The sequence below is a fragment of the Rhinocladiella mackenziei genome (genome assembly GCF_000835555.1).
Source record: "Rhinocladiella mackenziei CBS 650.93 unplaced genomic scaffold supercont1.8, whole genome shotgun sequence".
Classification (NCBI taxonomy): Eukaryota; Fungi; Ascomycota; class Eurotiomycetes; order Chaetothyriales; family Herpotrichiellaceae; genus Rhinocladiella; species Rhinocladiella mackenziei.
This window is the reverse complement of record NW_013550597.1, coordinates 1,103,796-1,119,196: the sequence shown is the minus strand read 5'-3', so window position 1 is coordinate 1,119,196 and position 15,401 is coordinate 1,103,796. Positions and strand designations below refer to the sequence as shown.

Genomic DNA, 15,401 nt, shown 5'->3' with positions numbered 1-15,401 from the left:
CGCAAATTCCTTCCACCCGCATCCGTCGCCATCTGCATCTCGGGAGTATTGGGCACGAGGTCGCCAAACACCAATCGCCTACGACCGACTTCCACGCCTTCCCACTCACCTGTTGGCCTGCAATTTGCCGGATCATATCCGGGCTATCACCAAGTGGACGAGAACGAAAAAGCCTCGCTTCATCCTCAAGGTGTCCTTTTCCAATATCAGAGTGACGAACAAACTTATTCTATCACTTTCTAGTCCTCCATCGAAGGTCCCCTCCCGCAAGGCTGGTCATTCACTGCCACCACCACACCAATATTTTTTTCCCCCCCCCCCGGCAAACTCTTGTTGTTCCTTCTGCATGCATGGTGGCCTCCGTATTCCACGACCTCCCAGGATCTGACGATTTGCTCGCCTCCATCTGACTCAGATTGCTGTCGATATCGCCCCGAAACATGCCTTCAGCCACAGACAACCCTCCTAAACCGGAGTCACGATTACTGCTGGTCTCAAATCGTCTCCCCATCACCATCAAACGTTCCAACGATGGAAAATACGACTTCTCCATGTCCTCGGGTGGATTGGTCACAGGTCTCAGTGGATTGGCGAAGAGCACAACCTTTCAATGGTATGGCTGGCCAGGTTTGGAGGTCCCACAAGATGAGATTGATGATGTGACCACCAAGCTCAAGGATGAATTCAATGCTATTCCGGTCTTCATGGCCGATGAACTGGCCGATAGACATTACAATGGCTTCTCAAGTGAGCAAATCAATAGTTTCTCCGTTTTGGTTCCAGCTGACACACACGTCTAGATTCTATCATGTGGCCCTTGTTTCATTACCACCCCGGCGAGATTACTTTTGATGAATCTGCCTGGAATGGCTACACCGAAGCCAATCGTCTCTTCGCCCGCACCATTGCCGACGAAGTCGAAGACGGTGATCTTGTTTGGGTTCACGACTACCATCTCATGCTCTTACCTCAGATGCTTCGTGAGGAAATCGGTTCCACCAAGTCCAATGTCAAGATCGGCTTTTTCTTGCACACCCCCTTCCCGTCCAGCGAGATTTACCGCATCCTTCCGGTTCGAAATGAAGTCCTCCTTGGTGTTCTTCATTGCGATCTTATTGGCTTTCATACCTATGACTATGCACGACACTTTCTCAGTAGTTGCTCTCGAATTTTGAATTTGACAACCACTCCAAATGGAGTTGAGTTCGAGGGCAAAATCGTCACCGTTGGAGCCTTTCCTATTGGTATTGATCCGGATAAATTCACTGAAGGTCTCAAAAAGGATAAAGTCCAAAAGAGAATAGCCGTCCTCGAGGAGAAGTTCAAGGGTGTCAAATTGATGGTTGGAGTTGATCGCCTGGACTATATCAAAGGTGTCCCTCAGAAGCTTCACGCCCTTGAGGTGTTTCTCACCGATCATCCCGAGTGGATCGGCAAAGTGGTTCTGGTACAGGTCGCTGTACCGAGCAGACAAGATGTTGAAGAATATCAAAATCTTCGTGCTGTGGTGAATGAATTGGTTGGGCGAATTAATGGGAAATTTGGTACGCACCGCTGTCCGCCGCCGGCCTCCTTCACTAACGATCTCTAGGCACCGTGGAATTCATGCCCATCCATTTCATGCACAAATCAGTCAATTTCGACGAACTCATCGCCCTTTATGCGGTTTCGGATGTTTGCCTCGTCTCTTCTACCCGGGATGGCATGAATCTGGTTTCGTTCGAATACATTGCCACGCAGGAGCATCGACATGGTGTTCTGGTTCTTTCTGAATTTGCTGGAGCCGCACAGAGCTTAAATGGCAGTATCTTGGTCAACCCGTGGAATACGGAGGAATTGGCTGGTGCTATTCAAGAGGCTGTTACCATGAGCCCTGAACAGCGTGCGATCAATTATGCAAAGTTGCATAAGTACGTTTCGAAGTATACTAGGTGAGCTGCGATGCCCCTTGATTCTCGATTTCACCTGTCATACTGACTGGGGACGCCAGCGCCTTCTGGGGACAGTCTTTTGTGGCGGAATTGACCAGAATATCGGCCCAAGGGGAGAAGAAATTGAAATTACGACGAGCATCGTTGGTGAAACCTCCTGCTCACCCTTCAGAGTCAAAAGAGGCAGAGCCAGAGTCAAAACATAAATCGACAACGGAGGTTGACGGCGTGGACTCAAAACAGGATGGTGTGACTGATGATAAGCTTGCACAGGCCGAAGCCAAATTTCAGACCCTTTAGTTCAACCTTTCCATCCAATAAGGACTTGAAGCTGATGGATAACACTCCTTATGGGAGACTCATGTTAGTGTTACGATCACAATACTTTAGACGAAGGACAGGACGTTGAACAATAGAATAAAGACGATCAGTTTTCGGCTGCATTTGTTATCCTCGAGCGATAGAGCGGAGTATCTTCCGGTCCTCTGCAGTGTGGGGGTTGCATTTTAGCCAGAACATACATATCTGGTGATAGCAATAGGAAAGGTAGTAAGGAAGCATGGTCATGTCTTGATCGTGTCGCAAGCATAGAATGCGCGCACGAGAATAAAAATAGATTCAAAAATTACACTGTTGTATGCTTATACACAGGGAAAGATCCTTTTGACTGCCTCTATTGTTATTGTTTCTCATACACGAAAGGCTTCCTGCTCAGGACGAGAGCAAGCGGCCATCTCTTGGGTTGACCACAGTTCCGTCCGAGTCTCGAGGTCTATTTTGTTGCATCCCCAGATTTTGGTTATATTGGAGCTGTGACTGCAGTGAAGCCTAACACGCAGGATAGGGATGGGATGAGACGGGACGAAAGGGGTCAGGATTCGAATCCAGTAATTTCGAGGCAAAAAATTCGGTTCACGGGCTTCGATCCCGCTTAGGTTGGTATGGGTTATGACAAAGCTGAAGCAGGTTTCGAAGTCTGATATTAGCTGGGTTGCCAGGGAAAGGAATTTTGGGCCTTGTTGGGAAGGCAAAAGCGAAGTTTTGGCGAGACCGAGTCGAGATGACAGCTGGTTGAGAAATAAGGAATCGGTCCTCGCTTGTTTATTGGTTCAATTGCATGTATCGCTTTCGACCTCGACGCGTGCTTGAGTATAGGAGCACGTTCGAAGAACTCCCCCTTGTATATAACACAATGTCTCTTCCTCAGCTTGAACTTGATCCGGTCCACACGCCGCGAATATCGGCCCATACAGCACAGATTCGGCTCGAGACTCAACTCAATCAAGAACGAAACAAAACACAAGACCAGGTTCCAGTTTTGGTCTCAACATTACCTGTGCCTTATACCGGCTCGGCCTGGGTATGGGCTGCCTTTTCTTCATCATTCTTCAACAACGGGGCCTCCAGTTTTCCCTTGCCTTTCCTTCTCGCTCTCATGGCAATCTTCTTCACCTCACCCGGCCCGCCTTTCCACCTCCCGTCCTGACTCCCCACAACCCTCCTTGTTCTCTGCTCCACCTGCTGCCCAAACGGCGTGATAACCTCTCTTACCATGTACTTGACCAGTTTCTTCCCGCCGATTCGACCCTTCTTCTCCCTGTCTCTGCGTATACTCGGCGGGAATGGGCCGTATGTTATGACATCGCCTTCGTTGAGGATGTCATTCGGGTCGTGGACAAGGTGGTGCGCTTCCTTTTTGTAGTATTTTTGCAGGTATTTGTCCCAGATCTGGATGGTGCGGGAGACGCGGACGGTTTTGCGCATTGTACCCACGCGGGAAACATGCCCCGTTAGAGTCAGTGAGGAGGCCAGGAAGGCGGCATCTTCTTCTCGTTGCTTTTGTATTTGCTTCGACGAGGGTTTCCGGATCTCTTGCTGCGACGAAGAGGAGGGAGGTTGCGATGAGGATGTTGAGTTCACAGTAGAAGGGGAGCCTGTATATGTAGATGTAGGAGGAATTGTATCTCTACCCGTCGTCGCTCGTGAAAGGAATGTCTGTGGTAAATTTCTTCCTTCGCTACATTTACCGTCTACTTCTGTTCTTGCAGGAGAGAGGTCATTGACTGATTGGGTCTGTCGGAGTAGAGACCTTGACGAGAACGCAGCTTGCTGTTGTTGTTGCTGTAATCGGTGGACGAAAGTCCTTGGACACCGAAGCGGAGCTCTATTTTGCGTTGAAGTGAGGAGAGGTGTGCTAGTATTCGTTGATGGAGACTGGAGAATCAAGCTGCGCGTTGGTGGTGCGCCGCGACAGGCGCGGAGAAAGACCATGGCTGAGGGATTCATCGTTGTTCGGACATATGTATTTCGGAGGGTGAATGGAGGAGAAGGGAGCGGAAAGGCAAGCAAGAAAGTCAAAACATCAAAAGGACTTTGGCGGTAGAAATGCTTGAATTGAATGGAGAACGTAGATGGGTCTCCTGAAGCTCGACATGAATGAGGTTACAAAATTTTAGCGCATGGGGCTCGGTGGATTTCCCCTAATCATCCACGAGCCTTGTGGCTTTGACTCTTCTCGCGTACATACCAGCTGACCGGCGAGGCCTTTGGGGCACTAAATTGTTCTACAGATTCCTTGTGGTATGGCTGTTGACGGTCCATTTCACTGATGACCTCCCGCCTACCTCCCCAACGCCATTGCTATGCCATGCCGTACGGATCAGGTCAGCGTCTTCATGCTGCCCAAACATCTTTGCCAACGCCTTCTATCCAATGACCCAAATCATTGACATTGCTGTCCCATTCCTTGAGTCGAATTCTCATACCCTCAATCTGACTTCGTTCCAGAACTTTGGGTTGGACCCAGTTGATCCTCGCAATACCAGCAACTTGATCAATCTTTCCTCTCAATAGACCTAAACTCAAGGCCTTCATGACCAAGTGTTCAATTTCATCGGGCTTCACATTTGTTTCTTGACTAATTGTCTTGAAAGTCATTGCACGATCGTGTGGTGGTCGTTTGAAGACTAATTCGGTCAGTGCGGCCAGGTTGATCTTCTGCCACAGAAATAGTCGATGTGATTCGAGAATCTCATCTTGGCTCAGATTATTTGACATCCGATCAAGAGCTGCCAAATCTCCGCGATTGAAAGCAAAGAGAAGATCGCGCAACCATGATTTTGGGTGTGGTGGTTTGAGAACGTCGAGAATGGGATGCAATAGAAGCTCTCCAAAATTGTAGATCGTGTCCGACACAAGCGCCGCGATTGCTAGGTCATATGCTCTGTGTTGTTGTTGCTCAGGTGTCAACTCGGACTCGTCTATGCATGCAAGGTAGAGGAGGGAATTTCTGTAGTACGACGTGTAATCGCTTTCGGCTTGGAAATAATCGGCATTAACACAGTAGAAAGCTGCGTGAACAACGTTCTCGACGAAATCGAATTGATCCAGTGTCTTTTGGGCTTTATCGAGTTGTTCTCTTGCTTTTGATGATTCGCCTAATCTTAGGTACACGCTGGCGAGTTCGGTGACGGTGTAAACATGCGCTTCTTCAGAATCTGGCTTGTCCACTCTCTCCGCCAGGGACTTGAGAAACTGACTTCGTTCGGTATCATCTGAGATATATTAGTACACGAAGAGGTAATTCTCATCTTCACAACTCACCTTTGATTTGTGCAGAAGCACTCAAGGCCAATTTCACCAGTTTAAGTTGGTTGATCTTGTCAGCGAAGCTGATGATAAAGGTATTGTAGATCGGTAATCTCTGAGCAGTGCTTTCTGGGTTGGAAAAATATTCCAGAAGTGTGTCTGTCAGTTGATGCCACAGCTTCCGTTCCCAAAGATCTTCAAATGAGAGGAAGATGTGTTGAAGTTCGATGGGTGCTTCATCTCGCTGGTTTGCAAGGAAATTGGAAATCGCCTCTGGATCAGCCTGCTTCGACATCGCGGAGTGATCAACAGCGTCAGAGAACTAAGTACGCGTTTCGACCTTTCGCGGTTGGTGGATGGACTGTCGGTAGAAATGTGTTGGTAGAGATTTGGGGTCTTCGCAGTTTGACGCGCCTCTCATTGCGCCTGGTAGACGGTCGCTGAATGCCAAGCCTGGTCTCCGAACTCCCATGGAGCTCTCGACGTCGACTCTCGTCACCCAGCTTTCTTCAAACCATACCACAGGTTCAGATTCCCACTTGAACACCTTTTTTTCCCCTTGCCTGTGAAGGCTACCCAGGTGCTGCATTCAAGATGCAGACCGGTCAACCTACCACTCTCGTGCTTCGCGCAGCTCGAGCATCCCGACCGAGGACTACTCAACGTCGAACCCTTCAAGACATTGCTATCACTCGGACGGGCAAACCAATCATAAGATCACAAGGTGGAAGATCATCATTAGGAGGTCATACAGCTACAGTGTTCGGCGCAAATGGATTTCTCGGCCGATACATTGTCAACCGTCTTGCAAGGAGGGGAAATCAAGTGGTGATACCGTACAGAGATGAAATGGGGAAGCGCCATCTCAAGGTCTCGGGGGATCTTGGGAGAGTCAGTTTCATGGAATTCGACCTCAGAAACACACAATCTATAGAGGAAAGCGTTCGACATTCCGATATTGTGATCAACATGATTGGCCGAAACTACCCGACGAAGAACTTCAGTCTGTGGGATGTCAATGTTGAAGGTGTTGAGAGGATAGCAGAAGCGTGCGCCAAGTATGATGTGGACCGATTCATTCACGTTTCTTCATACAATGCCGACATAAATTCTCCAGCACTCTTCTTCGCCACAAAGGTATGAATGGGAAATTCTCCGGCGGATTTTCATTGACGCGTAAACAGGCTCGAGGAGAGCAGATTGCCAGACAATTGTTCCCGGAGACTACAATAGTTCGACCAGCCCCTTGCTTCGGTTTCGAAGATCACCTGCTACATCGTCTAGCAGGTGTGACCAACTTCATTACCGTCAACAACATGCAAGAGCGATTCAACCCTGTGCATGTAGGTGCTTTCGAAATAGTGTCGGGCAAATCTAACACGTTTCGCAGGCAATTGATGTGGGCGAAGCGCTTGAGAAGATCTGTTATGATGATACCACAGCCGGAGAAACCTTCGAACTCTACGGACCGACAAATTATAGCATGGCCGAGATTGCCGCGATTGTCGACAAGGAAATCCTCAAGCAACGAAGACATATCAATTTGCCCAAGGCCGTATTGAAGCCAGTTCTGTACTATCTCAACAAAGTTATTTGGTGGCCCATCATGTCACCCGACCAAGTCGAGCAAGAATGTCTTGATCAACATATCGACAAAACAGCGAAGACATTCAAAGACTTGGGCATGGAATCTGCCGAGCTCAGTGACTTGACATACCACTATCTGCAAGATTATCGTAGTAGCAGCTACTACGACTTGCCTCCTGCTACGGCAAGGGAAAAAGCAGAAGCAAAGAAATATTTGCACGTTATCGATGATCAGTAGGTGATTCACCGAATCGAGGGGAGGGAGGCCAATGGAGAGGCCAAGCACTGTATATAAAAATCCTAGCTTGAATACATACTTTCAGAAATGTATAGTCCTCACTTGTGGTGATTTCCACGCCTGCGACTCCCTCACACTCAAACTTCCCCTCTGTCGAACCAATCTGACCGTGAGTACCTCGCGCCTAAGCGATCCAATTATATTGGTCCTTCGCTCGGCGCTTTTCTCTTTACTCTTTATATTAAATTGGGCAATTTTGTCCCCAACATTGGACACAAATTTCGATAACGTGGCCGAGTGGTTAAGGCGTGAGACTTGAACGGTGCTTTTGCACTGGCTCGGAAGGCTCTCGCAGCCTTGCGATGTTTGAATATTCTTGATATCTCATGGGTTCGCCCTCGCAGGTTCGACTCCTGTCGTTATCGTCTTTTTTTGCATGTCTGTGCCCTAGTCTACTTGGGAACATCAGCGTCCCCGCACACGCCCGAATGGCCACCAAATCCCAAACGCGGGCATCCCGAAGCCGTCCCGTGGTCCAGTCAGTGGGCACACGGTGGCCGGATGACATACCCGAGACAGCCTCGTCTCGTATGACAAGGCTGAAAGACTCCCAGGTTTGCTCAATGCCTGGACCTGTACAGACCATCTTCCCTCTTTACACCACGCCAAAAGCTACTGCTGGGGGATTGTGTATATCTACTTCAGGAGTCTGTGTTGACCATCAGGATACCTTTTCCTTCAGCAGAACAGGAGGTTGGTCTTTTCACCCATTTCAATCATTTTGGCTTGCGGGATATCCTGAAAATTTCTCTTTTCTCAAGCTCTGGTCTTATTAGGTTGAATGTCCAAAAAACGTATCCTTTTTGCCAGAGACTTCTTCTTCACATAGCATCGCCCTCGCTTGTCTCGTCTTATTTGTTGGGCCATCGGTGATGTTTGAATGATTGACCCCTCTCCTATAATTAGCCTGCACCATTCAGCCCCGCAACCTCTTTCTCTCTTATTCTTCGACACTCCAGTCAGCCCGTCTCTCATAACTGATGCCACGAGGGGTTATTTTTTGACAAGCTGTCCTTGTTATAATAGCTCTGAGTCACATTTCGGAAGGGCATTTGGAGATATCAGAAAGCAATTTGCCGTCGAAACAGGCAGAAACCCTGATTCAATGTCGAGAGCCTCGGAATCAGAGAAAATTAATGTTCGTTTACCCGCCCTCGACTTAGCACCAGCCATCAAGCCGCAGCTGGCGAGAGAAGAGATGGCGATTGCTGTCAACATCGACCGAGACCCATCATCCTGACTGGGGACTTCTCATCTGGAGAACGGCAGATGTGTACAGAGGAAATTAGTCGTCATTGTGAGACGGACGGTGTATATGGAGGACGTCGGATATGTATAGTGGAAAGAGCGCCGTGAGAAGTAGTATCAATCCCCAGCGCATCGCTCGAGACCGACACACCATATTATGAAGATTGTCAGATACACAATGGTAAAATAACTCCCTATAGACAGGGGCACTAACCTTCGGTCCATCGCTTTGAACGAGGATGTGGTGCGACCAGGATCTCGGACACGCGCATGAGAAATAATATGCCATTGTGACTAGCACCAGCCGTGGGCTCATCGTCGTATAAGCGAAAATCCTTAACGAGGAGACTGTCACGTAATATCCGGTGGAATACGGCCATGACAATCGATGCGAGCCCTTCTGCATATAAAGAAGGAACAGCAAAGCTCATGAACAAGAATCCGATTTGCCTGCTGTTAGTGCGAAAACACAGCCAGCACTGTGAAATGCAACGAAGGACAGATGGGGTATGGATTGGTCTCACATTGCAATGCAGGTCTCTATCTCATTCACTGACTTGATTTGATTCAATTCATCCTTCGGGTTGAGCTTATGACACTGACAGTCCCTCGGGCCCCTAACCAACAGACAATCGTCGATTGCAACACTCGAAGTTGGACCGATCATCGCATAATCTCATTCCAGATCAACGCTTTCAATTCCTCTTTGCCCAACTGATCCTTGTTGCGATCAAAATCGAAGAACTCCTCTGGAATCGGTTCAGCAGTCGGCTCGTCGTCAGGGTCATGGTAAGGTTCAAGGTAGGGATGCTTCAAGGCATCTTCGACTGTGATGCGCTTGACGGGGTTGAAGGCAAGGAGCTTCTCAAGCAGGTCTAAGGCGAGGTCTGATGTCTTAGGGAAAAGGGCTTTGAGAGGGATCTTCTTCTTGAACGGGAGAGATCGGATGTACTCGCGAGCGCGCCGAGACTTGATGCCATAGTAGTCCTCCATTGTGGGAGTTCCCAGAACGTCCAAGATTAACGTGAGTTGGTGATGGTCTGGAAAATGTTAGACATTGCGCCCAAGCCAAGATCTCCGACACTTACAGTCTTTGCCGGGGAATAATGGTTTCCCACTCAGCATTTCTGCGAGAATACATCCAACACTCCAAACATCAATAGCTTTTGTGTATTCCTTGAATGTGAGCATAATTTCCGGAGCGCGATACCATCTAGTAGCCACGTATTCAGTCATGAAACCGGAGTTGTCATCTGTAGAAGCTGCTGATCTAGCCAAACCAAAATCGCAAACTTTGAGATCGCAATTAGCGTTGAGTAACAGGTTGGATGGTTTCAGGTCTCGATGGAGGACATTGGCAGAATGCATAGCCTTGAGCGCTCGGAGAGTTTGATAGATGAAATATTGACAATGGTCGTCAGAGAGGTCTTGAGTTCTGATCACACGGTGCATGTCCGTCTCCATCAATTCCTGAAATAGGTCAATTGAGTTCAATTATACATCCAACAGACGAACCTGAATAAGGTAAACTTCGGAGAAACTTTCATAATTTCGTGGCTTTTGAATGTCAAGAATGGAGATGATGTTTTCGTGATTGAAATATCGTAACAGTTTCATTTCTCGTAACGTGCGCAAGCAAAACATGGAGTGGTCAAAAGGTGTGATTTTCTTGATAGCCACTTTCTGGCCAGACGGTTTATGAAGAGCAGAACTTGGAGATGTTAGTCGAGATGACCGGATTTGGGCAGAGAACGTACCAGACAACGCCATAAGCACCTTCACCGATCACATCCTGAATGTCGTATTGATCGGAGACGTTGAATGAGATCTTTCTGGAGCCTCCTGTCGGAGCATTTTGTTGCTGAGGCTGTCCCATATTGCTGACCAGTCGAATTTTGTTTATCGTGGTTTGCAACGGACTAACTTGTGATACAACTTGCAGGGGAATGTCTCCTCCTTCCAAGATTTAGTTTTGGTATCAAAGGCTACACGACCACTGTTTTTGCGTGGGGAATAGACTCGATCGCTCCAGATCGCCGGGTGGGTAGCTCTTGCGTATTGATCTTGGCTGGAGCACAGGTCTTGGAGGCCCAAAATAGACGGTGAAGGTGAACTGAGTCTCTGGCTCCCTGTTTCAACCACTCTTTTGACTAGTCTGCGCAATCTTATGGTCGATTACGGGTATTCTGAAAGAGAATCGTGGGTATAAAACAAAACCACTCAAGATAGGAATCGAGTTGGTCGGGAATTACTTGACGTGGCTGGGTATCTGCGTCGGCGCTTGGGGTGGAGGATTGGAGGGGGGTTGAGATGGAATTCTTCGAGACTGAGTTAGTCGAGATGATCGCTGCGAATTTCACATTCTTGACATTCTGCGACAACGGGACGGGGCACTCTTACTTGACTTAAGGGGACTCTTTCTCGCCCGCGAGGTTTGTCTCCGCAATATCCAGCGGCGATAAAGAACTGGGAGCCTCGTAAGTCGATCGAGATGGGTGGGGTATCAGGAGGACAGAGGCTGCGGAGCACAAAGTTTTGCTGATTGCGAAGGGACAGGAAAGGAGGGAGGATTGAAAGAGGCTTCGCAGATGAAGAAGAAGTAAGGTGATCACAGAACAGAGCAGGTGTTTCTCTGAAAGTCAAGGTGGTCTGGGTGGAAAAGACGGAGGTGCAATTGGCGAGAAGGACTGTGAATAACAGTTGTGCGAGTTCGATTCACATCAGGATCGAGTTGCTTTCACACAGCGACCGAATTGGAGTGCGTATGGCGGAATAGCCGCCTGTATTGGCCAGACTAAACTGCAGCTAACCGAAGTAGCTAACACGATGCTCCAGAAACAAAGTGACACACGCAAGGGACCTCCCAAGGCACGTCCCATCTCCATCTCAGGGCACCCTTCAACCACCCTAAGCCACTTTGCGACCTTGGCTCCTGACGAGCCGGATTCACCCCCAACCTACCCTCGTCGCAGTAGTCGGATCAGTGTTTCATCTTTTGCTCTACCACAGCATGGGACCTTGAAATAGCCCAAACTCAGGCCTACGCAGCCTGGCCACTCGATGGGCCAGACTCCTAAAAACAGAAAGGCGAGGGCTTTTATGGGCGACTTTGAACTTTTGCATGGCCAAGCCATGCCGAGCCTTTTTTTTGGGTGGGGGGATTCATTCGTTCTATGGGAATCCATCTGGCGCTCGACGACTTATTGCACGACCTGCCATAATGTTAGCCCAATCGATACCTTGACCGAATCACTCGATTCACTGTACCTTCTCGCGCATCATTCCCATCCATTGCTGGAAGCTGACACCTTGGTCTGCTCTGTCCTCCACCAGCATTGTCTGTGCCCACAGCCTCAATCCTGGCTCTCCATCCTCTTTCACCACATACATATGAGGCACAATGATGCTTCCGACTCCCTTCGACTTGTAATCCCGACTCTTGGAAATGACTGCTCTGACTCGCTCGTTGAAATCATTATCCAACTCTGGCAATCGTTGTTTCCCAACCTTGAGTTGACTCTTGTCTGAAAGGCCGAAGACGTCAATGATCAATTGCGGAACAGCATCGCGACCCACCCAGAGAAATTGCGTCTGGCCATCGTCGATGAGGTACAACCCATAAGGGACAATACGTTCGGAAGATAGGTTGACTGGCGGAGGAAGGATGATCTCGCCGGTCTTCTCATCCACGGTTCCTGCGTCATCTGGCATATCGTGCAGAGAAAACATCTTCGGATAGATGTACTGGATCAGCAATGGGAGAGGTAAGGTCGATAGAAGACACAGAGCCGCAGACCGCATGTCGGTTGGAATTTGTGACGACCTTCTCAGACCCAGATTCTTGGTCAAGGCTAGAAATAGAACAGGAAGACCTCGAAGGTTGGCAGGGAATTGTAGACCACCACCACCCATGCTGCCCCCGGCTAGCTCTTTCTTGTAGGTGGCGAGCAGTTCGACCAACTTAGCTTGAATCATATCACGAGCACTGTCCAGGCCACCATTCAGAGTTCGTTCAACAGCTTTGTGACTGAAATAAGTGGTGATTGCTTGTTGATCTGCAGACGCGTACACATCTGCCAATTGCTGTGTGGATGGGAGAGCCAATGTCATGACTCGGATTCGTCGTTCACCATTGCAAGTGGTATGCAAAACAGCGGTCTGCATACATACAACCGGCTTGGTGATTGTTTCGTCAATTGCCACTTCGACCACGTAGCTCTGGTCTCGCGGAAAGGCCGGGAATGCACAGAGATCCGAACTGCGATTGAAAAAGTTACCATAGAAAGTGCTCATTCTCAAACCAGTCGTGGCTCTGACACGGAGGACTGCCTCCAGACCAATTTCGGCAGACAAGTAGTCGGAGAATTCTTTGGCAAACTTCATGGCATCGTCTTCTCGTGCAGCATTCCAGCCAGGGTAGAAGTATGTCTGTCCGCCAGTGTATCGGGGAAGATTGCTTAGCGAAGCAACATCCTGATACTGTGATGAGAACAGGAACATGTCAACTGAGATCTGTTGTTTCGAGCACTCGACTGCAAAACTCTTGTAAAAGCTGTTACCGGTCTGAAGTAAGCTGCTTTCCTTCGAGGTGCCCAAAAGTTTCTTGTCCTCACGCATGTCGAGCTTGCCGTGACCAATGTTGGGCAGCGAAGCTGTCACCACTGTCATCTTGCCCCCAACAGGACCAATGAGCTTGTGGCCTGCTCGAAGGGCCGATCCCATCGCGGATGCTCCATTCTGGGTGTTTTGGAACATTTCTTGGAGCTTGTCGAGAAAGTTTTCAATGTTCTCCCGACATTCGGACAGAGTCACCAGTAAATCGGCGGGAGTGGGCAAAAAGGCTTCTTCTAAGTCACTGACAACCAGCATACTAGTCTGGGTGTTTTCGATGCCGTCTCGGGGAATGTTGAAAAAGTGTAAGCTCGAATCCACTGCAATAAATCCGAGTCTCGTACGGCGATCAGCATTTGGTATCCGATCCAGACTTTCTCGAATGCATCTTGCGGTTGTTGCCAGAAGCCCACTGGTGACAGCAGCGTAACTCACATCCAACAAAAAGAGATACACCAGGGGCTGTGGGGGACGAACCATATACTCTTGCGGAGCAATGAATTCAACCACAGCATGGTTCAGGTCAGGTCTCTGCCATCTGTCCAGACTCTTCTGAGAAGCGGCATCCCAATCAAATGCCTGTGGGACATCATTCGTGAGGTTGCACATATTACATCTCCATCGATGACCATGGTCTAGGAACGTTACAAAGGGATTGATGTATGATCGACATCTTCTGCAACGGGAGATAACCTGATCTGGGACAATGGGAACCGGATCTTCAACATCGTGAAGAGATGTGTATGGTTGGATGACGAGCGCAAATGGCAGTTTGGACCGTTTAAGGAGAGAGTGTGTTGTCGGGACAGCGTTCAGAGTGGATCGAACATATTTGGGCGGACAGTTGGCGTATGGAGAAGGTGTCACACTGGTCTATTACGGTTGTTAGTTTTCTAAAGGAACAAGGACAAGATATACGCACGTTGGGGGGGAGAATCGCCGGGGGGGGTGGGTAGTCCAATTCTGCAACATTCAATGGCTGATTTGAAAGATCTGTGGGATACAATTGATTCAAGATCGGAGCACGAGGCTGCTGCGGTGCCGGGACAACAGGAGGCTTCTGGGACATGTCCATCTGACCAAATTGTTGTGTCATTCCCGCGACACCGCCGGCTGGATAGCCTGGAGCTGGAGGCTGATAACCACCCACTGCTGCAGCTTCGTGGCCGGGATACATAGGTGTTGCACCTTGTTGTACCGCTGTAGGATTTTGCTGATAGCCACCCTGAGGATAGCCGGCCGCGTCTTGCTGGGCGGAGTAACCCGAGTATGCGCCGCCAGCTTGCTGTTGACCTCCAAGGGCCGCATTTGCCCCAGCACCAAACTCATAGGCTTGTCCTGCATATGCACGTTTCTTTCGACCCCCATGAGTCGGACCTGGGGCAGGAACAGGCGGCACCCCGGACGGAGCATTTGTGTCGAAGTTCCCATAGTTCTGTTCTGCAGGTGGTTGTTGGGGATACCCCTCCTGTCCCGGCGCACCTTGCTGAGGATATTGTTGCGACATCTTGAGAGACCGAGATCCTAATTGTCTGAAGCTTCAAGGATCCTTTTCGACCTCAGGGAAACAGTGTGGAACAGGCTGCGATTTCGGGGATGAGTAGTGCGAGGAAGGTAAGAGATCGGTTTCGTGCGAGGCTATTGTTGGGATAATCTGGGAAGAATATCATCCATACCGAGTCCGGAGAGGTCCCCAAGCGACAGATGCTTCGTGAGCAGGAAGATGGCGAGGAAGAACCTTAGTTGTAGATTGTCTTGTGATAACAGACAAGTTGTCCTCAGTGTGGATGGATTTTTGTTCACGAACGGTGTGTACGTGAGACTTCGACCAATCAACGTCCACTCGCTCACCAAGACCAGATTCGGGAGGTTCAGAGATGTGTAACCTCCGGTATCGAGATCAAGTCGATATTGTACAAGCTCAATCTACTTCTTACCCACTTATAACTGTCTGTAATCTCTAACGCTGAGGAGATCTCGATGAGAATCCGAATCAATGTCTTCATCTCAAATTGAAACCCTGCGAAGTCAGGAAACTTTCATGTTTTTGAATGTTTGTTCAATAGAATATGGTATGTATTTGCGAGAAATACTACTGTACAATACATTGGATCAATCCATCGCCCGCTCCCGACGGC

At 49.0% G+C, this 15,401-nt stretch overlaps 6 protein-coding genes and 1 non-coding gene across 7 annotated transcripts; 3 read left to right on the top strand and 4 right to left on the bottom strand.

Annotated features, from left to right (window-relative positions):
- Nucleotides 1–440: 440 nt before the first annotated feature.
- Nucleotides 441–2,231, top strand: Z518_10013 (alpha,alpha-trehalose-phosphate synthase [UDP-forming]; the record flags this gene model as incomplete). The annotated part of the gene is made up of 4 exons (XM_013412629.1): nucleotides 441–747; nucleotides 801–1,544; nucleotides 1,592–1,931; nucleotides 1,991–2,231. The coding sequence occupies 4 exons, from the start codon at nucleotides 441–443 to the stop codon at nucleotides 2,229–2,231; spliced, it is 1,632 nt and encodes a 543-aa protein (XP_013268083.1).
- A 1,041-nt stretch (nucleotides 2,232–3,272) lies between these two features.
- Nucleotides 3,273–3,695, bottom strand: Z518_10012 (uncharacterized protein; the record flags this gene model as incomplete). The annotated part of the gene is made up of 1 exon (XM_013412628.1): nucleotides 3,273–3,695. One exon carries the CDS (start codon nucleotides 3,693–3,695, stop codon nucleotides 3,273–3,275), a length of 423 nt encoding a protein of 140 aa, XP_013268082.1.
- A 909-nt stretch (nucleotides 3,696–4,604) lies between these two features.
- On the bottom strand, nucleotides 4,605–5,814 carry Z518_10011 (uncharacterized protein; the record flags this gene model as incomplete). The annotated part of the gene is made up of 2 exons (XM_013412627.1): nucleotides 4,605–5,485; nucleotides 5,535–5,814. The coding sequence occupies 2 exons, from the start codon at nucleotides 5,812–5,814 to the stop codon at nucleotides 4,605–4,607; spliced, it is 1,161 nt and encodes a 386-aa protein (XP_013268081.1).
- Nucleotides 5,815–6,113: 299 nt separating this feature from the next.
- Z518_10010 (uncharacterized protein) lies at nucleotides 6,114–7,344 on the top strand (the record flags this gene model as incomplete). The annotated part of the gene is made up of 3 exons (XM_013412626.1): nucleotides 6,114–6,656; nucleotides 6,704–6,862; nucleotides 6,910–7,344. The coding sequence occupies 3 exons, from the start codon at nucleotides 6,114–6,116 to the stop codon at nucleotides 7,342–7,344; spliced, it is 1,137 nt and encodes a 378-aa protein (XP_013268080.1).
- Nucleotides 7,345–7,627: 283 nt separating this feature from the next.
- Z518_10009 lies at nucleotides 7,628–7,769 on the top strand. Its single transcript has one exon. It is a non-coding gene; the product is annotated as a tRNA-Ser (tRNA).
- Nucleotides 7,770–9,315: 1,546 nt separating this feature from the next.
- Nucleotides 9,316–10,528, bottom strand: Z518_10008 (mitogen-activated protein kinase; the record flags this gene model as incomplete). The annotated part of the gene is made up of 4 exons (XM_013412625.1): nucleotides 9,316–9,692; nucleotides 9,741–10,122; nucleotides 10,168–10,363; nucleotides 10,410–10,528. The coding sequence occupies 4 exons, from the start codon at nucleotides 10,526–10,528 to the stop codon at nucleotides 9,316–9,318; spliced, it is 1,074 nt and encodes a 357-aa protein (XP_013268079.1).
- A 1,382-nt stretch (nucleotides 10,529–11,910) lies between these two features.
- On the bottom strand, nucleotides 11,911–14,770 carry Z518_10007 (protein transporter sec24; the record flags this gene model as incomplete). Its single annotated transcript, XM_013412624.1, has 2 exons — nucleotides 11,911–14,136; nucleotides 14,186–14,770. 2 exons carry the CDS (start codon nucleotides 14,768–14,770, stop codon nucleotides 11,911–11,913), a joined length of 2,811 nt encoding a protein of 936 aa, XP_013268078.1.
- Nucleotides 14,771–15,401: the final 631 nt, after the last annotated feature.